Here is a 26,089-nt window from a genome sequence, read left to right as displayed (position 1 = left end):
TAAATCAGAACATTTCAGTGTAAAAGCTGGAATTTTTAGACACTTTTCACGGTTTTGATATGAAGATAGACCCACAACTGTAACTTTTATCATTTACAAATGAAACAAAAAATGTGGAGCTACAATAGTAAAATTATTTAAATGTCCACAGCAGAATGCAACTTAATTTCCTGAAAAAATGTTTGATGGGGTAACAGTTGTGAGTCATTGTTTTTATTCACCAAAACAAGATTAAAGGCAGATAAAGACCTGTGATGGCAAATACCAAATACAAATTCAACACGGGAGTGAAAATGATGAGAAACAAGAGACAATATCCTTCAACGAAAGCTCTAATTCTCTTATCTTAGTTTATTATTTTTTAAAATAATAATTATTCAGTAAATAATAAAACTAATCCTCAGAATGGCAGTTATTCACCTTTTTTCTTTTCATTTTCCAATAGACCCAAACAGTCGTGAAAATCTTGCTTAAAGAAATATTTTTATTGGCAAAAATAAGTACCACTAAAATGGAAATAAGATCCTGTGCATGTTGGAATGTGTATCAGAAAAATGAATAATTTCAAACAGCTAAAGACAAATTACGTGAGCCAATAAACAAGAGAAAACTTGCTTGCAAGACATGAAAGCCTTTTGTTAGCTGTAATACAGTATATAAAAACATTTTCAACCAGATGTGTAATCTGATAGTACCAGATTGTATTCGGTCTTGCCTCTTTTGTCCCCTTGACTTTGTACTCGTACATGTGTTGCAATTGTACATGTAATAATTCAAATCTGAGGGGAAAAAAATATATATATTTTTAACACGTGTAACGTTGATTCAAGATTTACACACGAAACTCTATTGACCTTACAAAGATGGCGTCGGGATAGTCATGTCCCACTTCCGAGTTTTACCTTCGTCACGATGACGCGTTACGCACGTACGTTAACCATACCATCAGTTGCCGTATGATAACAATAAACAACCCTGAAACAAGAGGTACGCACCACCAGGACCTGTCGCTCCAATTCGACACAAACGTACGGAAAATATGAGCCGAGGCAGCTGCAGTCAGTCGGAATAACGTCTCGTCAAGTAGCTTGGAAGTGTCGTCGGTCCTGACACAAAGGATTTCTAGTTCTTGTGTCAAGCCAAGGGGAGAAGTTACGGTTTGCCCCTTCCTTAGCCCTCTGTAGCTAGCTGCGGCTCATTCCTTGTTTATGACCACTTTGTTTTAGTCTGTTATGCAGTTTCCGGAGGACTGTACTCGCACTCGTTCTCCTCCGCCGCCTCTTCGCTCCCTCTCCCCGCTCTCTCTGGCCCTATGTCTCGCTGGCTTTTCCCCTGGTCAGGCTCAATCAAGAAGCGGGCCTGTCGGTACCTTCTGCAGCACTACCTCGGTCACTTTTTGCAGGAGCGACTGAGCTTGGACCAGCTGGGCTTGGACTTGTACAACGGCAGCGGGGTCATCAAGGAAATCAACCTCGACGTGTGGGTGAGTGTGTTTTTAGAGAAGAGGGGAGGGTGGCTGGCTGTCAACTTTGCACCACAGCAGCGGTGTTTTTGTCGGGACTCGTGCACTCTCGACTGTTTCGCAACTGCACTCAAGTTCAACAACAAACTCCAACGTCATGCTCTAGCCTAGCTCGCATTTCTTTGAGGAAATGCACTTGTGAGAAACCCATCACCAGCTGACCAGATTAGTTGGATCTCTTGCTGGTGTCTAAAGTTCCTGGAGAGAGATTTTTTTTTTCCTGCCATGCCAGCTGAGCACTTCCTTTGCCCTTTGCTTTTATAGGTCTACACCCAGAGTGATGCGACAAAATGAAACCATTTCTTTCTCTTTGTATTTCTACCTCACTTCGTACTGACTGTTTCCTCTTTGCTGCAGGCGGTCAATGAGCTTTTGGAGTCTCTTGGGGCTCCTCTGGAGATAGTGGATGGCTTTGTGAGCAGCATAACTGTGACCATCCCCTGGCAAGCTCTCCTGACTGATCACTGCACCTTAGAAGTTTCTGGTCTTCAGATAACATGTCGACCCAAGTACCGGACCAGTAAGTTAGTTTAAAAACTATTTCTCTACGCAATCTGTGTGATTTCCTCTTTGGGTTTTTCTACTTGGGACATCAAACGCGCATCAGTCAGTCACACCGGGATGATCAGCTCTGACCCTGCAGACCCAGTTCGATGCGTGTGATCTAAAATCATGACTACTGTAAAAACTCGTCATTATTTTTCCTAAACACGTCAAGATGTGACTGAGGATCCATTTGTCATCTGTCCGGACCTTTTATGTGCTCTTTCAATCAAACCACTGGTCTAGGACTGCAACCAACCAATTAATCTGCCAAATCTCTCAGTGACCTGATTAAAATTTGTTTTCTTTATATTTTTTTAATAACCCAAGCTGACACGTATACATTACGTTACTTTGTCAAAACAACAGTCCAGAAAACCCCCAAATAGTTAATTTAATGTCATATTGGAGCTAAAAATTAAACAATTAATCCCAGACTCTTAAAATCTATAAATTAGGTTGATCGGTTTTTCCTGTCCGTTCTGCACTGGTATACAGCAAGCTCGGGTTGCTGCAGCCCTAATCTTCATGGGTAATGGGTTAGATTTATGTTTAATACTGTGGAGTTTGCCAAGTCTCACGTTGGATGTACCAAGTGTCCCACACGTGTCAATAACTCTGCCGCTGTTAAACCACACAGAGAGAAAAGGGGGTAAATGGTCACTGCTAGCCTGATCTCAAAGCCCTGAAGAACAGAAATCATTGAATCCCTTGTGGGTTCGTTTTCCCTTCAGGTGGGGGTTGGGACTCCCAGGGCTGGTCATCCAGCATGACCTCCAGCATGCAGCTAGCTCAGGAGTGCCTGAAGGACCCCCCGGAGGCGTCGGAGGAGCCGCCTGCCCCGCTGGAGGGACTTGAGATGTTTGCACAAACTATTGAGACGGGTGAGTCAAAGCTGCATCTGTCACGCTTTGTTTACAAGGGACAGTGACACTCACAGTAATGATGTGCATTCAGTTAGTAATAAGGTATGATCATGTTAATTTTCCAGTATACAAATATTTGCTCTGTCTCCCATTTGCTTTAATTGAATAATGGACTAAATGAAGCGTGTGTTTCCGGTTTCATTTTGATGTTCAAGCAGCTCCGACTTGACAGGTCAGAGTTCACCTTTGTTCAGTTTTGACTGGGCAGATTTGTTCAGACAATAGAAACCCAGATGCACTGTGTTTGGAAAGTTATTTCTTCACCATCAGTAGTACATTACCCCACTTGACAACAAACGGAATTAGTATTGTAGTTCCTACACCAGGCATGACACTGTACCTTTAGGTAAAAGCTCTGTCGAAACGCTCAGAGCTCAGCTAGAAATGATGTCATCAGTGCTGATGAACCTCTGCATGTCTCTCTTCTTGTCTGTGTTTGCAGTCCTCCGTCGCATTAAAGTCACCTTCCTAGACACTATCGTCCGCATCGAGCACCAGCCCCTGGACCTGGAAACAGGCGTTGCCTTAGAAGTGCACATTAAACGGTGGGTTGGAGCTTCCTTTTCAAGATTTGCTCAAAGACAATGAACTGCAGAGAAAAAGAGAAAGACTGTGGTTTCCCAATCAAAGACTCTCATTTCGTTACTTTTAAATTGCTCTTTGTTAATACTAGAGTAAGTGTATTCATCACATCTTAAAATACTAATGGAAACAAACTCTAAAACATAAACGCATGAATCATGCTAGTTTTGGAGCTGAAATCTGCTGGCAGAGAGCAGCTCAACGGGCATTTAGAAAAACAACTTCAAAGGTCACTTTTACTGTTCGTTTGACAATCATGCCGTTTTAGAAAATCCAACCTAAGTTGCTTTTTAATGAATTCCACTGCTCTAGAAATACGATGAGGATCCGCACAGAAGACATTTGTTTTCAGAGCATATAGTTCATGCTAAAGTTACAAAGCATGCAACGTGTGCACTCATCGTTCCCTGATAGTTTTAAGAGCGATAGAATGACTTGGTGATGCTTCCTCTTGTCCTCATTTCTGCTTTTGTTTCCTTGGGTGAAGACATCATCCTGAACTGTGTATTTATTTTTACCAGAGCAATGACATGTAAAGTGGATATAATTATAAATTAAAAAGGCTTAAAATATTAGGTCATAGGGATTTCTAACTGTAGGTGAGCTCACTTGTAAAATCAAAGCCAGTTTCTGTTGAGTTTAAAAAAAAAAATGTCGATGTTGCAAGTGTTTTTTTTCTGCACCTTTCATTCTCATTTCTGAAGATATGCGAAAACCTTTCCTCATTTCACTTTTCCAGCAAATGGATACCATGATAATGTGGCCCTCTTTTGTACGCACATGGTCCACGGTCATAAAGACATAAACACACTCTGCAGCCCTCATTAGAGGGGATACACACTGAAAAACAAACCGAATATGAAGCTCTGTATTTCACTTTTCATCACTTACACCGGCAAGTGTGCTAAAAGTGTGTCTTTCTGTTCTCAGTAACTGTTATAACACTCCCACTTTAGCACAAATGTTACTGTCAGGGGAGAGGGAACATAAAATGGAAGCCAAGAGTTGTATTTCTTCTTCTCTCTGCTCATCAGCAGACAAGCAGTAGTGGCCCCTGCTCGGCTATACACTTGCACTCCTTGGCTTTATATTGTCAGACAGTCTGAGTGTTTAGCTCATTTCAAACGGGTTCAGTATTGATGAGATCACTCTCCTGAACAGGGTTTTATCAGCAACTGCAAATAACTGCAGTACGGGCGAGTCTGTGACCATGACATGGGTGAATGTATAATGTGGCCTCAGTCACAGCTGTCGTGGACAGCACACCAGACAGAAAGTGATTATTGTTCTGGATGATGTGATGCATTTTTAATGCATAGTGCTCACTGACAATATTAGTGCTCAATTTGCAAAGCAAGGGTTGCTGAGCGAGTATGCAGTCATCCTTAATCTGCTGTTTCTCTTGAATTATTACCAGGTAGCTCCTGTTACTTTGTTTTTATAGCTAATCTTCATATTAAAATCTCTCTTCACATTTTCCTCTCACTGTCCAGATTTGAGGAGATCTGAGTAGATGAAAATGTTGATACCCTCATCTGAGCTGCCTTCAGTTATTACCGAGCTCTCAAAGCAACAAGCTTAACTAGATCTGCAGACTTTTTTGCCCTGGTTTTCACCTCTCGGGCTACTTCCCGGCTGCTCTGTTGGCACTGTATGCTGGTGGAAAGGAGCACCTGCAGACACAACTCGGGGCTGAAAACAAAGAGTTTAAAACATAAAAAAATTATTACATCTAATGTTTTTTATTTACACTTGATTATAGGACATCATTTTAAAATTAAAATAAAGCTCTTTGAGGTAACGATGCAAATACAACATTATCCTTTGAAAGTATTATCTATAAAAGAAAACTAAAAATGATTTAAGGTGGGGTTACATTACTATACAATCTTTTTTTTAACTTCATAACCCACCCACACTTCTGAAACCATTAGATTAGATTAGAGTCCAGTGAATGTAGTATTTTTTTTTTTTTTAAAGGAAGCTTCTGCTTTAGTAGTGGGATTACCTCTTCTAGAGAGGTCAAGGATCCGGTTGATGTCTACTTCTGTGATGCAGACCTTGGCTACTGAGGCGGTAGATAATGTCAAAATATTAGACACTACATGTACTGATCAGTATGTCGTTGATTCCATGAACCATCTGATCAGATTCCTGCCTCACTGATGACACTGTAGTTTTTCTCAAATTAAGCAAATTAACAGTAAAGTTGTTCTTCTCACCTCTTATCATCTTCACTTTTTCCTTTATTTATTTAATTTGGTCATGGCACGAAATAATACATTTATTTCTGTGTGTGTTTGTGTTGTTCCAGGCTGGAGTACTTTGATGAGGCAGTGCGAGACCCAGCCAGCCAGACTGCCGTGCCTGTTGACATCCACCAGCCGCCCGCCTTCCTGCACAAGATCCTCCAGCTGAGCGCTGTTCAGCTGTTCTACGACAGCACTGGCATAGTACAGGTGACGGACACCGAACTGTGTCACTGAGGATACTTTATGTCTAATCTTTATATCAAGTGTAGTTTATTTTCTTCTCTATTTGGATTCTTTTCACTTTGTTATTCCCTTCACACGTGGTTGATCAATCATAATTCAGATTTAGATGTTCTGTCTCTAGTGTGTTCAACTTTACAAGAGTGGATATTCTGCACATTGTGTAGCTAAGTTCTCTCCTTTAGTCTCTAGTCTACTCTTTCTTTTATTCTATTTATTTCATACTTAATATGGTCTATTCAGTTTTTGCATATAATTTTGCCTTTCATTGTTCTTACCTCCATCATTATTTTGGGGATTTATTTGAACTGCTGTAACACCATAGTTTCTCTTTGGAATCTATAAAGTACTCAATCTATCGAACAAATGAAGAAAGGATAGCTGCTTTACTGCTGACACAGCACAAATATGCCTCTCAAACTCCCTTTGCATCCTGCCCTCACAAGTGAACAACTCTGAGATACTTAAACTCTTTTACTTCAGCCCCGAGCCGAGGCAGTTTGCAGCTAATGATATGAAATACCAGTACGTTATGCCTCAGAGTGGAAAACTGGTCTGGATCTGCTCTCTCTTCAGAGCTGACGTTTATTTTGCACAAGATTAAACTGGCACCAAATGTACCAGCATACTGTTAACAAAACTGACAATAACTTTAAGATGTGTCTTCATTTACCTTTAGGGTCCTCCTGAGGAGGAACACCCAGAATCAGCTGCGGCCAGTGAAGGAGAAAAAGAGGAAGAAGATGAGGTGGAGGAAGAGGAGGAGGAGGAGGAGGAAGAAGAGGAGGAAGAAGAGGAAGAGGAAGAGAAGGAGAAGGAAGAGGCTAAGCCCCTGGCAGCCCCTCCCTGTTCTCCTTCTCAGCCATTGCTCATAGGAAGCTGCTCCGGTTTCATCGAGACCACTGTGAAGATCAAACAGAACGACATGCTGCCCGGACCAAAGGTGTGTGCAGCTCTCTCTGGTAAACTAGGAGATCATAAAATACAGTTGTGCTCTCATACTGACTTCTCTCTGCTCCTCAGTTGGAGTTGGATGGGAAGGTGGGCTGTGTCCACATGCTGCTGTCTCCGGATCAAATAACCCACTTGACAGACCTGCTCGCTGCCCTCTGCATAGACACTGGTACAGTAAAACAAGCAGTGTGATGTACTGTACATAAACCAGTGCAGGGCCCCGTTACACCTGCTTCTTATGTTTAACTTTTGAATGGTCCAGATCTGAACACAGCTTTGACCACAGTTGACATTTTAAAGAGAAGTTTTGAGCCTGAATCTGATATTGTTATATCCTCTCAGATTAGTATATCAGTGATTATGTGAATAGTTCACATTTCTCTCTAAAAATGTGATCAGTCCAGGTATAATCAGGTCAGAGCGAGGGCTGTTATGATACCATCAGTAAAGAAATGATCATTACGCTTCACATTAGTTTTATAATAAATGACTTTGTGATCTCCTTGCTGCTCTGAGAGCAATGTCAGGAACTCATTTCTCCCTCATTTCTAATTTATGCTCATGATGAGTAAAACTTATTGTCTTATCATGAAATTACACCACAAATTTCCATTAAGGGTGCACTCTTCTCTGTGTGTGTGTCATAACTAGAAGGTAATAACGTGCCCATAAGCTTTAGTAGTACACAAACAATGTAGAGCCCTTTAAAGGCACGAGGACTCTGAAATGATACACTTAGACACAGACAATGAGTCTGGGTTGTTCCTCCGCCGCCCAGAGCTAAACACTAAGGTCACAGACTTTTGTAAATGCCTCATAAATGTGAGGTGTCACACGTGATCTCTATCTAATTCACCTGTTCCTCTCTTCCTGCAGAGCCACAGTCTAAGTGTGGTGGAGTACACAGCCGTCCTTTAGACTCAGACGACCTGCGTATGATCGAGGAGGACCTCAGTAAGCAGCTGGGCTCCAGTCCCAGAGACAGGGAGTGGGAAACTGACCCTGACCTTGAGCCCTACATCACCGGCCTGGAGAATGGAGGTACACAGAGCTGCACAAGTCCACCTATAATCTGTTTGCCTGATAAACATCAGAGCTGCAGTAGGGCTGCTACTGAAGGCATCAGACACGGATGTTTTATGTGCAATATACTTATGAAGAGATTTCAAAAAGACTCAGGTTTTTGATGTTGAAAAATGTCATTCAGTCATGAAACAGGCTTTTATTGGATGATAAAAGATGTTCTTTTAATTGAAAATTGAAACTTTACAGACTTGTAAACCATATTTTTTGAATGCTCCAAAATAAATATCTAGCTTTTCTAAACACTTAACCTACAGCTTATATTCATTATTCTCACCTCTTGCCTTGGCTGTGTAAACTGCATTTCATTACTCCCGGAGGTGTGAACAAAAACTCCCGCAGCTGCTTTTCTTACAGCAACATGCTATGATGGAGCGTTTGTGTACATTGTAGTATTTAACTTGTCACTCTGCGTGTGTGTGTTCACTCTTGCAGAAATGTTTTACTCTATGTATCCTGCTGGGATGAGCAGCAGCGTTACATCTGTCCGCTCCACCAGTGAGCTGTCAGACAGTGACATGGAGTCCTCCACACACAGTCTGGCCAGCCTCACACAGCCGGCAGCACTGTCTGCTCAGGTACTGTGTGTGTGTGTGTGTGTGTGTGTGTGTGTGTGTGTGTGTGTGTGTGTGTGTGTGTGTGTGTGTGTGTGTGTGTGTGTGTGTGTGTGTGTGTGTGTGTGTGTGTGTGTGTGTCACTCAGGCAATGGCCACACATAATATAGAGTATCTGTTGCTGTCAGCTGAAAGATTCTTACAATATATTTCTCTGTAATCAATATTTGTATGATTACCTAGAATTGTATTAGTACATTGTTACTTTGTCTCATTGGGGTTTTTTGTTTTTTTTTTCTGTTTTCTTGTTAAATATTGGGCAGTGTGCAAACGTTTACAAGTAGCAAAAGTGCAAAAGTATGTTATGGAATTATGTGTGAGCTTCTTTTTCTTACTGACGAACAATAACAAGTACAGAACTGGAACTTGTAATTGTCCTTCATCAAATCACAGTTAACCTGATTTCCACGTTTATTTTCTCTGCCAGGGCATGGTGAACTGTCCCAGGAGATATCCTGTACCAGGCTGCCTTTCGAGTCTACCGCCGGCCAGCAGCCGGACCAGAGGTAAAATCAGCTGAGTACAGGGTTTAAATGAGGTCGAACACATCAAGTGTTGGTTTATTCTCAGAATTATACTCAGTCAGATTTAGTAATTCTTCAGTTTAAAGAGTATCTTTAGATACATCTTTCTTACTTTGCCTGAGTTTTGTATAATATCTAAGAAAGCCTTCATATTATGTTTTCTGTTTCTGTATTCCCTCTGAACTGAGCTTTAATCCTTTTCTTTGCAGGACGTTCGCACAGTGGCCAGGCAGAGCAGCTGAAGCCTGACGCCTTGTTGCGACTGACCCTCGGTGGACTCACTCTGACCCTGCTGCAGGAGGACCCACCCTCTAAGTCTGACGGAGCCACGTCATTGGCTCAAGTGTCTCAGGTGTTCTTCCGGGAGCTGGTCTTCTTCAAAGACAGCATGTTCAGCGAGAGAGACTTCCACCATCTGAGAGGCGGCTTCGCCAAGGCCTGCCCGCACTCCCATCTGAGGTAGAAAAGCACACATTTCTTCTTTAAGTTATAATTCATGTGCTTCTCACGGATCGAAAGGCACTTTTTGGCCTGTAGTTTTTCGTAGATATAAAAATAATTCACTTGACGATTCTAAAGTTCCCTTTCTTCAGAATCGCCTTGTAGGTATTGAGGAATGCGAATGTGTTTCTTCTTCCGGCTTTTCATTTATCCTGCTGCAACCCCACTCTTTTTGCCACCTGAGCACATTAACACATTCACACATTGTTGAGGCCTTCCACAAGCCTCTATCGCTCAGCCTCTCGAACTCTCGAACTCTCTTTCTCTTCTTTCATCCTCTCTTCCAGACTGACGGGAGCAGCAGTGCAGGTTGCGTGTGAGATGCGGAGCGGGAGACACCACAGTCGGGCCGTGACCTCTGACCTTTCCTTCAGTAGACTGGAAGTGTTAGAGTGTCTCTGGGAGGACGAAAAACCTCAGTACTGCGAGGTAGAAAATCTCTTGGGTATAAATGTCAAAAAAATGCATAATATCATTGTGCAAAGATTTAAATGTTTGTTAATCCGTTCACGTTCGGTCATTTTATTTTTACTGTGGCCAATATTGATCACAATGTCAACAGTAACATCAGTAAGTGATCACAATAGGTAATTAAAAGGTGTGATGTTTGCCGTTCTCTTACCGAGCTCCTGAGGCAGACTTCAGAGTGCAGCGTATCTCTCTCTATGTCTCGTTCCAGTTGCTTCAGTTCCAGAAAGCTGGTCTGTTCACAGCTGGAGCTGCAGCCCGACCCTGCGCCCAACTACATTACAGCCTCACTGAAAAACACCTGCGGAAGGTACGCATTCATACAAAGCCTGACCTGATCTGTGACCCATTCAAGTTCAAAACCTTTCTCATCTCTAAAGTTCCCAAAAATCTTCCCAAAATGGTATTTGTCTTTATGTTTGAATTTCAGTGTCCAAACTATGCAGTTCACATAATGTGTGTTTTGTGTCGTAGTAAAGTGGTTCAACGTTAAAGGTGCTCCAAGGAGTGTTGCTGTGAACAAATAGAGGTTATGTTTACATTTGGTTTCACTCACCAAAACACATCGTGCTTATCCTTGAGGTCTAACAAATGTGATGAACTCATTCTCCTCAAAAAAGTGTTCTGTTCTGGCCACTAGCTGTAAGAAACTCCACAGGATACGTTTCACTCCATAAAAAGAACTTGTGTTTGTGGTTGACAGACACGAGTCACTGAGAGAAAAATAGCTACCTGAAAAATGAAGGACGATGACTGAAATTGGGTTTAAAAAGTAAAGCAGCGAGTAGTAATCATAAGACGAGGTGTCTCTGACTTGTCTGATTTATTATAAAGGTGCCTTAGTGTCATATTGATTAGTTATAAAAAATTTAAAAAAAAATATGTCATCAAACAAACTGTATTATATGAACTGTAAACAATATTTTATCAGTTTATCTTTGAACATGTTCGGTGCATATTTGTGTGTGTTGGCAGGGTAAACAACGGGTGGTGCGGCGGGACAGTGTAGTGCGGGTGGAGCTGGCTGAGCTGAGCACCGAGCTGGACCTGGACATCCTCAGCCGCCTGGGGAGCCTCAGCAAAGCCTTCAGCTACTGTCCCTCACAGACTGCAGGATCAGGACTCATACAGGTAGAGCCCCATGTATATTTAGAACAAAAAACAGGAAACCCTAAAAATGAAGACCTGTTATCAAATCAGATGAAATGTAACCAATTCAAGCACATACCAGGAAACACGGGGGGGAATACAGTCCCCTCAAAACACAAATCAGCACATTCAATGCTTCATTTTGAGTAGATCCCACTATATGATTATAATGAAAATCACAGAAGAACCTGCACTCTCCAACAATTATTTGTATTTATTTATTTCTTTTATTCTAGTATAAATAACAAATGAATGTACCAGGTAGTGCTTTGTATTTTGTCCAGTGATTGCATTTTATAAAGCACCTTTTCTGAATTATATATATATCAGACTGCTCAGGACTGAGAAAAAAAACATTCGAAAAACACATAAAACCATTTTGGCTTCAGTAGGCCAGTTTGGTTATGCTGAGTCATGAACTTTTACATCACCACCACCACCACCATGGGAAACTAAAAGTACCCAAAGCTTTTTGGAAATAACTTCAAAAGGTGATCATGTCATGTCTGACTGATCCGATTTGTGCTGACACAAACATGAACAAAATTGCCAGGCGTAAGAGTAAATAAGCACTTCCCAAGTCGGCCTTAAGCAGCCCAGCTCTCTCATAAAGCTTCACAGTGGTCAACGCTAACTACAGGGGTGATTCTGTGTAACTCTATGACTGGATCGGTTACTAACATCCATGTTCAGCTGACTTTCTTTTGATGAATATGAACTCAGACGTTTTTCCTGCTTTCTCTCCTTTCAGACTCAGAGCAGTGAGCTCTACTCCTCCTTCACCCTCCTGTCCCCCCACGCCGTCCTCAGACTTCGTTTCCCCATCCCCGACCTGCGGCCCCTCCCGAAGCGTCGCCCGCCGACCCAAAGGGCCGTGCGCCAGGAGACCCTGGTGCTGGAGCTGACGGAGCTGGAGCTGAAGCACCAGGAGGCCCCGGACCTCCAGAGCGAGCAGGCCGCCCCGGGACAGCCATGGGCTCCCTGCCTCACCCAGCTGCTGGAGGCCTCCTTCACCGACCTGCACGGTGGGAAAACACATAACCGAAATAACCCACTCTTTATATTTCTATTTTCCAGGGAGTCCGTGGTTTTAAAACCAAACAATAAGACAGTTAAAACCTATTTAACAGTTTAATTAATCATTTCATCCAATGACTTAAGTTAGAAAGTTTGATTTTTAGAAAAACCTGGACAGCCCCTTGACATTGTGAATATAATGGCATTTCTTTATGAGTAGCTATAACTTAATTCACATTACAAACATGATAAATGATGCAGACCCTAGGATTTCTGTCATTTTATAGTAATATAGCTGTACAACATTTTTATTCTGAAGGCTTCACTACTGACTGTACTGTACTGACTGTATCCCTGTTTGACTTTGCTGATGCATGTATTCCTGTGTGGTCGATATTTCGAACACAAATCATTTTACGGCTGTGTTGTGTCTCCCCAGGATCATATGAGGGCTGGGAGGGAGGCTCTTTCCCCTGTATCAGAGTGAAGAAGAGCCGTGAGTCCCTGCCCAGGTTAGTTCTTTGAGAGTAATCACTGTACTGGCCTGAATATAGGATGAACTCCCCGATCGTAAGACAACACCCTGTCCTTTTCCAGTATCTGTTTTTGAAAGAGACTTTTGAGGGTAAAAAACACTACCGTCGTGTTGGATAAGTTTACCTGAGAAATCATTACGTAAGAATAGGACAGTCCTCAGTGTGGAAACCTTTAATCTTGTAAAAAGTTAAACATGAAATACAGTGATAGATAAAACCACCAGTCACAGACTCGCACTCTTTTTTGGCAGGCTCATGGAGCTTTTTCTCTGATGATATTTTAGATATTCAGGTCAATATTGATGATGCATGATTCACAAAAAACTGAACTTCATGCTGTAATCTGCTAGAAATGTGCACCTCACAGTCCTGAAGGTCTCTTAGAGATGAATGGATGTTTTTCCTGTCTAAACTGGGTCATTCTTGCTTATCAAATCAGACAGAAAATTGTGTTCTACTGTACCACAAGCCAGCATCACCTTTCAAACACAGTCTGTCCTTATGTGTCTGTGAGCAGGATATCAGTGCGTGTGCGTGGAGGGGAGGCTCAGGGCCCGGCAGCAGGTCTGAGTGGGATGAACCTGGGCCTCATCAGGGACCTTGGGGCCGCCTTCTTCGAAAGTCACTGTGAATTCCAAGACAAAACCAGCTCTCCGTTTTCATCCAACCGCACCATGTTCGAGACTGAAGAGGTGTGCTGACATAAAAAAAAAAAACAATAAAACATCTCATTTTACAAACCATCGTGTATAGATTCTAGATGAAACTCGCTCCTCGTCATCTCGCCTCCTTCCTTGTTTTAGATGGTGATTCCGGCCGACCCAGAGGAGATGTGTCAGTTTCAGGAGCAGTGTGTCGCTCAGTGTCAGTGTGCTGTGGACATCAGCCTGCCACTGGCATACATCCTCCTGCCCAGCAAACAGGCCTTCCAGAGCATCTACAACAGGTACGTCAAGAGCACCGCTCACATCATCCACGTATCCCCCTAAAAAAGTTCGAGAATGTTTTAAATGATCTTAAATAGAATGTCTTAAATACAAAGACATTTTCACCTCACAAGATTTGAATGTACTGAAAGGTCACTTATGGTCAGGTCTTACAAGATGCACCTTATCAGTCTTGAAACATCAGATAATTTCTTCACTTTCTGTCACACTGCTGTTCTTGTTGTTCAGTTGTTCGTGTAGAACTAACATTAGTTGTGTTATTTACATGTTCTTCCAGCTTTGTTCCTTTTTTTTTTTGTCTTTTTATTGGTCTGAAATCCTGCCTCACAAATAACAGTAATTTTCCCTCATCTCATCCCTTTTTCCAAAAGGATCAATAATGATCTGCTGATGTGGGAGCCGCCTCCCCCTCCTCCCCCCTCAGCTCACAGTCCCAACCACAGCCGCCATCGTCACGACGAGTTCCAGCTCTGCAAATCGGCTTTTAGACTTGGTAGGTTTGACTTCTTTTAATGGAAAAACGTAAGCACAGTCTAGATTTATGATACATAATAGCAACTAACCTGCCAAAACCTCTTATTTTAGGTTCTGTATTGTATTTGGATTAGGATGTTTGCTTGATGGATGAATGAAAGTAATCGAATAAAGTGTCTTTTTCTCTGTTTTCTCTCTGCCACAGACTCTGATTCAGAAGAGGATGAACCTCAGTTCTATTTGGCCAGAGATTCAGATGGAAGGACGCAGCAGGCGGCTCCTCGCCCCAACCACAACCTCAGCCTCCTCTCCCTCACTGTGATTATTGGAAAAGGTCGCCTCCAAGCCAGAACAGACAAGAAGGTGAGCCAGTTGGCTGCTCGATGTCGTATTAGATAAAAAAATAATTTAACGATGGCACTGATGAGTTCAACTGTTTAAAAAATGAATATGAATACATTTTTAAAAAGTGTACTTGTGGTTTGAGCAACACTTAATTTGAGTCCCCCCCATTTAGCATTTACAATCGGTATATAAAATGTAATGAATGTTTAGAACTAGATTATAAAGTATTTGTAAGCAGATAAGTCTTTATTGATGTATTTGTCATTAACTATAACTCGTACTGTGGACAGGCTGCTGTATAAACAGATAATGGATGAAAATGTGGTCAGACACCACACCACCTGCAGCCATTTTTGATTAAGTAATTTGTGTGTTTCTTAACTTCTTCCATTGTCTTTCATTGATTCAGGAGGACTTGAGTCATGGGGAAATTGTGCTTGATCTAGAAGGGGGGAAGATATTCAGTGTGGCGCAGCATCAAAATGAACCCAATCTCAACTTCCTGTGTCTGGAGAGCAGACGAGTGGAGCTCTTCCATCGAGGTGCACATCGGGGTTTTATTTACAGACATTTAATTAGATTGTCCTCTTTAAATTGTTATCAAGTAAATGTATTGGCAAGTATAAATGTAAGAAATTGTTCTGGGTTACCAAACGCTTTTTTTCTTTCGTTTTTTTTTTTTTTTTCATTCCACACCAACACAGCTATAGTGAAAGACACCCCCATCCCGCAGCGGTTAGAAATGCCCAACTTTACTCCCCCAAAGCACTTGGACCCTACCATCTACCCCACAGAGGTGGGGGTGAGCAGTGTGAGCGGCCGGGAGGGGGCACCACAGATGTTGTCCACCGCCATCAAAATCACGCTGGACCTCCAAAGGAACGTCAAGGTACGTCCTCCTCACATGGCTGATATTGTAGCTGCTAAAAGTTTGACATGAAACTTAAGTTTGTTCTGTGTCTCTTTATAGGAGTTCCTTGTTGCTCTTCGACTTCAAGGTGCCACCATGCGACATTACATGACACAGACCAACCAGAGCTGGCATGAGCAGGTAAAAAGCCGTGAAATAAAACAAACCGTCTTTCAGATAATCTCAAAATCCCTCCAAGAACTTCATTTACTGCCAATGTACCCTGCAACTGGAGCAATTTTGGGCTGTCTTAGAGACAAATGTCAGATTTAATGTTGTGCTGTCAGAATCAGATTTATTGTCAAGTAAGTTTTCACATGCAAGGAATTTGTCTGGGTGTTGTGGTGCACAACGGACCCTCAAAATGGTTTCTTTTCACTGTAGACCAACATTTTTGCACATTCCACATGCATAAAAAGAAATAGAAATATATGAATGTGGCATATGAGAGAGTGAGATTTCTCTGGTATCCACGGACCAGAGTTCACAGTTCATTCTATATTTTAAATAAAGCTTGCTAAACTAGACACACTCTTTGTTGTCCTTCTACTATTTGATATTGAACTATTTTTTTTGCAAGTATTTACACTGTGTTACCTGCAGGTACATCATTCAGGCGTTTGCTTCAGGGGACTTAAAAGTGATGTGGAAAGTGCTGTAAATAACTTGTGCAGATGTGGTTCATGGGAAATGGATACACAACATAACTGATGTGTGGTTGGACACGGAATAGAATTTTTATCTTTTTCATGAACGAGTAATCCAGACATCTTGGACTAGATGATCTGGTATTATCATACTCAGAGCTGTTATTAGTCTGCTTTCCCTCACAAGTACTCAGAGCAGCTGTCTTGCTCCAAGACATAATAAGCATATACTGTTACATTGTAGCTTGTAAAATATGATTTAATATGGCAAATTGAATAACCAGATATATCTTCAGCCTGTTCTGTTATTGTAGCAATTGTGTTTTATTTGTCGGTTAAATCATTTGGATTGGGCAGAAAAATACAAACATTCCTCACTAAAATCAAATTAATTGATTTGATTATATTTGTTGCCAACTGAGTCTTTTTGTATCTGTTTGTTTCAGCTGGTTGACTTCCTGGATGTCATTGATGATCCCATTCTGGGATACACATCACCGGCCGTCATTACTATCCTGCATACACACCTCGCTACCTGTGCCGTTGACTACAGGTTCAATATATATACCTAAAAACCAGTTTTTTTTCTGTGGTAAAATAATATGTAAATAATATATTTGTGCTTCCTGTGTGTTTGCTAACCCTCATTGTCTGTTTTTCTGTTTTCCAGACCTCTGTATCTGCCCCTGCGAATGTTGTTCACAGCAGAGTCCTTCTCTCTGTCCAGTAATATCATTGTAGACACTGCCACCTTCCACCTCAGGTATGGTTCACCTCTGACTGAACATCATCCATTAACCCCTTAAGCCCTGGGCTGTTTTCTTAGGTTTCAAACTTGAAAAAACTTCCCCAAATTCAGTCAGTAGCAGCTGCAGAACTGTAAGGCCAACTATGGATAAATGAAATTTGGAAGATTTAATAAGTGTCTCGACGGGGACCTCCAGGATGGAAAGGGTTCAATGAAACAAATATTGAAATAACATCCCACTTAATCTTAACATTTAATATTTTTGGAATGTTAGTGAACACAGTAAATAATACAAATGTTGCTGCCAGTTTTGTATAAAAGTATATGTGAATAACAGTATAAAAGCTTTGTGTGAGTTCATTTGTTGTGTTGTGGTCAGATTCATCCTGGATGACTCTGCTCTCTACCTCTCTGACAAATGTGAGACTGACACCGTGGACTTGAGGAGAGGTAAGGCACATGGGTACACCTTTGTTTACTCTTACCCTACACTGTGTACGCAGTGTACTGTTAGAGAATGGCTGTAGTTGTGGTGGCTTTAACATGCAGTGGGTGTGCTGCTTATAGCCCTAATGTTGCTAGGCTAACGTGTTTCCTCATGTCTCAGCTGAAGCTGCAGAAACTTACGGGGGACCAAGTCATCTGTCAAGTTGCCAAAAGTCACAGAGGACAGCAAAATTAAAATCATTGTTGCTGGTTTTGGCGGTTTAGTTTGTTAGAGATGAGAGTCAGGATGTCAGGATGAGAGTGAGTGATATCACTCCTGTTATTAAAATCACTGTTGAACACTGGTCAAACTCAAAGTTAACAGTAGAACAGCTGCATCCACCAGTTAATGTTGCTTCTCTTTAAGCTGAGATGGAAATTTGAAATCCCACCTGGCTTGTAAAAGGAGGTCGTATATTAGGGTTGATTCTGTACTTAATGTCAGTGACATAAAGCAGAATCTGTCTCAAACCGATAACGAACACCACCATGTGTGTTTGCGTCACACAGATTATGTGTGTATTCTGGACATTGACCTGCTGGAGCTCGCCATCACCACATGGAAAGGCAGTGACACGGGAAAGCTGGTGAGTGCTCACCGACAGTTTACATACCTGTGTGACCTTCACATTTAACAGTTACGAAGCATAGCACCAAAAAAAAAAAAAAAAACAGAGACTACCACTGCCAGAAAAAGTGTGAACGTAAACAAAACATTATAATTTAGTTTGATTTCCTTCAAGAACCACTATCAAGCGCAGGCCCTGTGTTTATGATTATTGGTTTTACCATAATGGATTTTCACTATATTAATAACTCCAGACAGCAATTAAGGACAAGATTCACTTTGAGTTTTACATTAAACCAAAATTGTTTAAAGTCTGTTATGTCACAATATACTTAAGTTTTGAATGTCTGTTTGTGTAGCGTAGTCTTTATGTAGCGGCATTAGCTTGATCCATGTTTCTAATTATGTTTATCTATTTTTTTGTTTGATTACACTTTTATTAGTTTTTAGTTACATTTTTAATATATATATATATTTACTTTTCTATACTTACACTGTCACGGTATGATGGGTGTATTTACACTTTTTTTTAATGTTTGCTAAATTTTTATTAAGTAACTGATATATTTTCAAAAAACCAAACACAAAAACATGAGGTCCCACTGATAATTTCCATAATTTGTTGTTTGTTTGATCTGCTCCCATCACGCTGATATTCTTAACTCCTTTAAGGCATTAAACATGCAAATTCTAACATTTAAAGCCACGAAAAATGAGCAGAAAAGTGCATCTTTTTGGAGGAAATGTCGCAACTCCCAGACTGAATTCGCCACTGTATGTTGCTCTATAATATTTGTTGCATCTTTTCCCTCTCCTCCCATCTCTTGTACCGCCCTCCTTCCTCTAACACATCTCTCTGTCACCACCTTTACTGGTTGTCCTGTTATTAATTTGAATGTTTCCTCCGTGCTCGCTCTCTCTTCTGCAGTCTCAGCCTCTCTTTGAGCTGCGTTGCTCCAACAACGTGGTCCACCTCCACACCTGTGCAGATTCCTGCGCTCACCTCGTCAATCTGCTGCAGTACCTGGTCTCCCAGGGTGACCTGCACCCCCCGCCACGACACGCCTCACCCACCGAAATTGCTGGCCAGAAATTACCAGTAAGGCCTGTGCTCTCACTGAAGAATTAAAATTCTGAGTTAATAATGGCTTTGCTATTTCCCTCAGAGGGTTTTACAGTGTGTTTATCTAAAACTTTGGATTAAAAGCCTACAGAAAATAAAACTGTAACCCAGAAAATAATGTATATGAATTAAGTAAGGTTGTCAAACTGCATGTAAGAAGAGAAGGGGCAATAACTGTTGAACAGTGATATGAAGCTGGGATAAAACGATCTAATGTCTGTATAATATTCTGTCCCGTTAGCTGTCAGAAAGTCCTGCGTCAGTGCTTCCCTGCCCTCCTGCTGAAACCGCTGAGATCAATCAGTACGACCTGGCTGACGCCTTAATCGACACAGACAAGAGCCACCGAGAAGAGAGTTTAGAACCCGGTAACGCAGATTTCATCTGTTTTCTTTTATGCACCCGATTCCTTGTGAAGAGGGTTGTTCGCACAGATTCACTTTACACAGTCAGTTCCTCTGCAGACATTAGACAGGAAAGTTTTGAGTCCCCGATCAATCGCACTTTGCACAATGTATTTTAAAAGACTGCCTTTAGTCATTGTTTTAATAGAGTGACTTTAAGAGATCTTGGATTCTTCAGTTTTCTTTTCAAACTATCACTGCAAACAAATCTGAAGTAAGACAAGTGGTGCAATTTCTAAACGTGAACACGGTGAACATGTTCAGGAGGTTTTGAATCACTTTGTGGAAAGAGTAGAGTGTGTATACCTCAGCTAATCTTTGCATGTTGTTTTGGGTTTCTTAAACTGGCTGATGGATTCTCTGCGTTCGTCCAGGTTCTCCCTCGGTGCCGAGAGGCTCGCCGGTCTCTGTGTACCTGTTCCCTGGTGAAGCCTCAAAGCACGGCCCCTCTGTCCTTCAGAGGGAGGACTCTGAGCTGGACGGACTGGTTGTTACCGCAACGGAGGCACAGGCAGACATGATGTCTGAGGAAGGCTCCGAGGGCTCCACAGACAATGATGACTTCTGCATCCTTGAGGCTCCCGGCATGGGCATCCCTGTGAGTCTCTCATTGTCTTTGTGCTCCTGTTTTCTCACGTTCCCTCACGATGTGACTCCATTTCAGAATCTGTAAGCTCACTCACAAAATATCCACGCATGGGTTATTTGCAGCCTAGGGATGGGGAGCCCGTGGTGACGGTGCTGTCCCAGGGGCCCATCCGGGTGAAGGACAGCCACTTCTCCCGGCCCCGGGGCAGCTCAGACCTGCTCCGGGCTCCGAGTCGCTTCCCGGTGCCGCAGAGCAGAGTGGTTCTGCGGGAGATCTCTGTGGTCTGGCATCTCTACGGAGGCAAGGACTTCGGCGGCAAACCCATGTCTATACACGCCCAGAACACAAACAGGTGACACACACAGAAATTTGGTTTATTATATAACATATTCATTAAAGAGTTTTTTTTGTGTATGCGTTGCTTCTTGATTTTTTTTTTTCCTACTGCTTTCATATTTTCTCTGTCCTCCTCACTCTCTCTGTGCCTCCATGCAGGGGTCGTTCGGTCCCTGCCGGAGTTCGTGGATCTCCGTCTCGCTCCGTCACCTCCCGTCCCCAGAACTCCTGGCGCTGGGCCGGAGGCAACGGCCGTCAGCACACACTACTGATGGAGATCCAGCTCACCAAGGTATACTGGTGCACTTAACTGAGAGAAATAAAGTACTTTTTAACTTTTATATATTGATTTTTATAAAATTACTCATTTTACAATTACAATAACAGTTTTTAGAAGAGCTTAAATTGGCTCCATTTATAACAGCACAATGCTGTTTTACATTGCAGTATTGTAGTGTATTTTACACTCGTGTATTGCTGTTTTAACTTAAGTAAAAGGTCTGAATACTTCTTACAACATTGTGTGTGTGTGTGTGTGTGTGTGTGTGTGCGTGCTGAATTGACATGATGCGTGTGTGTGCGCGCTGATTGGTTTATTGGTTGTTGTTTTTTTTTATTTTTTTGCCTAATATTTGATGTATTTGATATCGTCATGCATATTTTTTTATACATTTAGACAGCATTAATATATTTTCCAAAGATCCAGTGACATGCCAACCACTCACCATTGCACCCCTTGACTTTACAGTGTAGCGCCTCTTCCTCAACACGTTTGCCTCCTGTTCTGTCCTCCAGGTGTCCTTCCAGCATGAGTCCTACCCAGTGGCAGTAGTGGGGCTGGACGGGGATGCTCCAGCTGCCATCGGCGTTGGTCCCGGTGGCGAGCAGCTCCTCTCAAGGCAGGTGTTCATCGTCCAGGAGCTGGAGGTTCGAGACCGACTGGCCTCCTCGCAAATCAACAAATTCCTCTACCTCTACACCAGCGAGAGCATGCCCCGCCGAGCGCACTCCAACATGGTGAGAAAGGGGAGAGGACGGCCGTTGTGCATCGTGTACAGTCGTGGTAAAATGAGTACAGCCACTGTTTGGCATAGCTTTAATAAAACATGTTTAGGGAGGCCAGAAGTATTAGATGGAGAGGAGCGAGAGGGCTTCTTCATGATGGAAGATAAATATTGATCATGTCCTGTGATATTGATAGTGTGTGTCCTTGTTGCAGCTGACTGTGAAGGCCCTGCAGGTGTGTCCAGAGTCTGGTCTTGGTGGTCCAGAGTGCTGTCTTCGGGTCAGCTTGCTGCCGCTGCGACTTAACATTGACCAGGTAACTCCACCTTTAGGGACTAAATCCCAACATGTTGAGATGCCAACAGCAGCTGTTAGGTTTTGATCTCACTTTCTGTTTTATTCAAAGCTGTTCTGTGGATGCTTCAGCTCTACAAGAAACAAACGACTGTGAATGCAAAAAGGATTTTCAATATTAATGTAAAAAAAAAACTGTGTCAGATTGGAGAAAACACATAACAGTTACCTGTAGATAGTGTTGTTTATCAGTTATGATTGATAATAAATAAAAGAAAAAGTAGTTTGAGTCGATCAACAACAAGCAATAAATCTCTCTGCTCTAAATAATGAACCTTTTTACTACCCAATTTTCACTATCCCAGGCAAAATAAGCCATTACTCATGTCACAAGTTCCTTTGTAGCATATTGATCATTTGGCACCACTCATTTGAACCAGAATTAGTAGTTTGTGCTGCTCCTGTAGACAACTAAGCAGCCTTTTTTTCCCCGTCTCTTCTTCAGGATGCACTGTTTTTCCTGAAGGACTTTTTCAGTAATCTCGCTTCCTCTGTTAACCCTTACCTGCCTGTGGACCCTGCAGCTGAAGGTGAGCTCTCTTAAAGGATGGTTTTTGATTCTTTGCTGTATTTGTTATCATTAATACTTTATAATAGATACATGTTAAGCTTTTATTAAAATCCATACCATGCTGGCTTCTTTTATTTGCTGGACTACTTTTTTTACGATTCAAATTTACTGGCTGCAAAACATGTTTAAAGGATTATTCAAGATCATTTTGAGGGTTATTACCTCATTTTGTGTCCTTTTTTTTTTTTTTTTTTTTTTTTTAACACAAGCTCTGGTGGATTTGTATTTTCTGTATATCTCGTTTTTTTCTCAGTGAAGGCAGATCCCTCCCAGAAGACGTCTGAGGAGGCGGAGGCAACTGCTGGTCTGGGACCTGACCTCACAGCCTCAGTGGAAACTACCTACAGCGAGCAGAGCTCCTCCTCTGCCGGCTCCACCACCTCCTCTGACCAGCCAATCTACTTTCGGTATGTAGACACGGGTTCATCAGGAGGTTTCAGTGGAGCAGCAGACAAAAGAGCAAAGAGGTTTTTCTGTGTTGTGAATATACTTAAGTTTAAGAAAAACTAAGCGTGATTTAAAGGGTAAGAATGCAAAACATGCTAAGAGAAGAGAAAATGCACTGCCAGTCAAGATGAATATAGGTTTAAATTATTGATCAATAAGTTCACTATTTATTCCTTCTGTCCTTTTCAGGGAGTTTCGTTTCACCTCTGAAGTGCCTATCTGGCTGGACTATCAAGGCAAACATGTCGTCATTGAGCAGGTGAGAGGTCATTCAAACATATTATCTCACTTGGCCTGAGCAGAAAATTATAATAAAGACATCTGTAAGATTTCTGAGTATTCAATCAGTAAATTACTTTGTATTTTCACACTCTTTCCTACTCTTTGTATCTCAGGGGACGTTTGCCGGGATTCTGATCGGTCTGGCCCAGTTAAACTGTTCTGAGCTGAAGCTGAAGAGGCTGTGCTGCAGACATGGGTAGAAACACACACCCCTCCTCCAGAGCAAACATCATGAAATCAATTTTATTATCTTTGTGGCCATTTGTAAGTGGCCCAAAACTGTTCACTGTTCAGTAGTTTAGAGAGTCTCTAGTTCCCTCAGTCCTTAGTCTCTCTTCTGCAACACTTTCCAGTCTCCTCGGTGTAGACAAAGTGATTCAGTACGCCGTCACCGAGTGGCTCACAGACATCAGGAAGAATCAGCTGCCAGGCATTCTGGGAGGTGTCGGCCCCATGCACTCGGTCGTCCAGCTGTGTAAGTTGTTTGTGTCTGCTCCACACACTGTTTGCGTTGTCACTGTTGTGTTCTTTATATCTGCTTTATCTCTTCGTTCATTTCCTTTTCCATCTCGATGTGTTTGTGCAGTCCACGGAGTGAGGGATCTGTTCTGGTTGCCCATCGAGCAGTACAGGAAGGATGGGCGCATTATTCGAGGTCTCCAGAGGGGGGCAGCGTCTTTCGGTACCTCCACAGCATCAGCTGCTCTGGAGCTTAGCAACAGGCTGGTGCAGGCCATCCAGGTACTTATTCTGTAAAGGACTTTCAGTCAACGTTATACAAGAGCTAAATGATCAAAATTTGTTTTGGAAAACACGGAAACAAACAAAATCTTTGTCTTCATTTTTTATGTCCAAATGTGTTGAAGGATTTCAGAATCGTTGGCTCTCAAGTATTTGATCCCGTTAACTCTTCTGGTGTCTGTTTACCTCTCTGACAGGCCACAGCTGAGACCGTGTACGATATTTTGTCTCCTACGCCGCCCCTGCATCGCTACGCCATCACCGAGGGCCGGGCCCCGTCCAGCCGGCCTCGCAGAGCCGCCCAGCCTGCAGACCTCCGAGAAGGAGTAGCCAAGGCCTATGACACCGTCAGAGAGGTGCGTCCTTAAACCTAGCCTCTTAAAATTGACAATGGGCTCTTCTTTAAGCTCATCTTTCAGTTCACATTGTAACTGTACGGTTATTGTTTTTTTTTTTATAGTGATCTGATTATATGAGAAAATCCACTTTACAAAAACATGCCCTGGGATTAGGGAACATTTCTGCAGCTTTATTTCTTATGAAAAAAGCAGTCTCTTAGCAAAGTCCCTACTTTGTGCTTGGATCCTTATTCATAATTTTGAACCACATCTGGTCTGTTTTCAAAACAGCTGGCTCAGAGGTCACCGGCTCTTTACATATTATGCATGCATGACGAACATGTGCTGTCAACAGTGGGGAGGGTAGAAAAAAAAAGATGTGTAGTGAAACAGTGACTGGTCTGATTTGGGAGTGAAATTAGTCAAAAAATTTGTGTGAGAAAATTTGATTGTTGTTGGGACAAAAAATAATGTCTGATGAATAATAATCTGATGAAGGAATTTGGGAAATATTTGTTGACCAAACATTTAATGTCTTAATAGACGATAAGATTTCCTGCATAACCTTCAGTATGCTGGCTTCATGTGTCTTTTAAATGCACTGAAACACGAGATCTGTTATCCCATCTCTCTCTTTGCCTTCCAGGGAGTGATTGACACGGCTCAGACCCTGTGTGATGTAGCATCCCGCGGCCACGAACAGAAGGGTCTCCCCGGTGCCGTGGGCGGCGTCCTGAGGCAGATCCCGCCCACCGTGGTCCGACCCTTAATAGTGGCCTCCGAAGCCACTTCCAACCTGCTCGGTGGCATGCGGAACCAGATCAAGCCAGACGCACGGAAAGAAGATTTCCTCAAGTGGCGCACAGACGAGACCCAAGAATGAGGACAGCTTTTTGTGTCTGTGTGAGAGAATGAGTGTGTGTACATGTATGTGGGTGATTATGATTCATGAAAGTTTCAGCTGCGGGAATCAAGGGGTTGAATGTGTATTTGTATGTATGTGTGGACTAATGAGAGTCAGTGTGCGCTCCGATGCAAAAACAATGACTAACTACTACTGCAGTTACTGACACCCGGTGTTTTACGTGGCTCAGTCATACATGGACGCAGCAGATTTAATTCTTCTATTTTGCATTCAGCAAGAGCTCTTCTCATATTCGTCCCCTCAGTAACACACCAGTCTGCAGATGTTCCTTACTGTTAATGCAAACATATCACCCTCGCTCTCAGCCGGCTTTAATTTCAGTCCAACCAGGGGCAGATGGGATTCTCTCGAGGTTCTCTTTGTTCATAGGGGGAAGACACAGATTGTGGGCATGTACTCTGCTTGAAACTGTTTTGTATTCTGATTTAAAGCAGTGTCTCCTCGCGCGAGTTCACCTGCTTCCACGGTGCGTGGAGAAGGGAAATGATCAGAAGCGTAACAAGTAACTTTATTGTGTGTCGTGTTTTGAAAGTGGATGAATTTATCTCAGAAATGTCTGGCAAAAGAATGAAGACATCAGTTTCTTGGGTGCCATGTGTAATGACTTGACAGGTTTTTCTCTACTTGTGCTCATAATGGGAACACGGAGAGTTTTTTTTTTTTTTTTTTTTTTAATGAAGTGTCCTTTGCTAACGCCCTCCAGTTGTTGGCAGATGTTTTCATCCTGACTTCACAACACAACGCTATGTGATTGGTTTAGCTCCGGTCCCACTACGCACCTGCTTCCCTCAGTGCTGTTATTTGTGCCATAAACCTTGCAGAGTGCCCTTTGAAGTAGTGTGTGTTGCCTTCCTCAGACTTGCACCCTCCCCACAACTAACCTACTAACACGTACTGGATTATACTCATACCTGACTGAATAAAAACAACGGATCACA

General features: G+C 42.3%; 1 protein-coding gene across 1 annotated transcript; it reads left to right on the top strand.

Moving 5' to 3' along the window:
• The first annotated feature begins 941 nt into the window (after positions 1-941).
• On the top strand, positions 942-26,089 carry atg2a (autophagy related 2A). Its single transcript, XM_069694452.1, has 42 exons — positions 942-1,483; positions 1,880-2,042; positions 2,800-2,949; positions 3,434-3,536; positions 5,888-6,032; positions 6,745-7,008; positions 7,089-7,188; positions 7,896-8,060; positions 8,538-8,680; positions 9,144-9,222; positions 9,450-9,699; positions 10,029-10,170; positions 10,421-10,519; positions 11,185-11,340; positions 12,110-12,383; positions 12,815-12,887; positions 13,429-13,603; positions 13,715-13,857; positions 14,230-14,351; positions 14,538-14,695; positions 15,087-15,219; positions 15,382-15,566; positions 15,648-15,728; positions 16,681-16,787; positions 16,905-16,997; positions 17,362-17,432; positions 17,979-18,055; positions 18,965-19,135; positions 19,401-19,527; positions 19,938-20,161; positions 20,275-20,504; positions 20,648-20,780; positions 21,284-21,505; positions 21,708-21,809; positions 22,293-22,377; positions 22,672-22,825; positions 23,055-23,124; positions 23,261-23,343; positions 23,501-23,622; positions 23,734-23,888; positions 24,086-24,244; positions 24,873-26,089. The coding sequence occupies exons 1-42, from the start codon at positions 1,313-1,315 to the stop codon at positions 25,107-25,109; spliced, it is 6,096 nt and encodes a 2,031-aa protein (XP_069550553.1). The 5' UTR covers positions 942-1,312; the 3' UTR covers positions 25,110-26,089.

The sequence above is a fragment of the Brachyistius frenatus genome, unplaced genomic scaffold (genome assembly GCF_029030835.1).
Source record: "Brachyistius frenatus isolate BFR_SWC_R1_liver_20210118 unplaced genomic scaffold, ASM2903083v1 Contig_17, whole genome shotgun sequence".
NCBI lineage: Eukaryota > Metazoa > Chordata > Actinopteri > Embiotocidae > Brachyistius > Brachyistius frenatus.
Note: the sequence above shows the minus strand (reverse complement) of the source record. Positions and strands in the feature narration are given on the sequence as shown.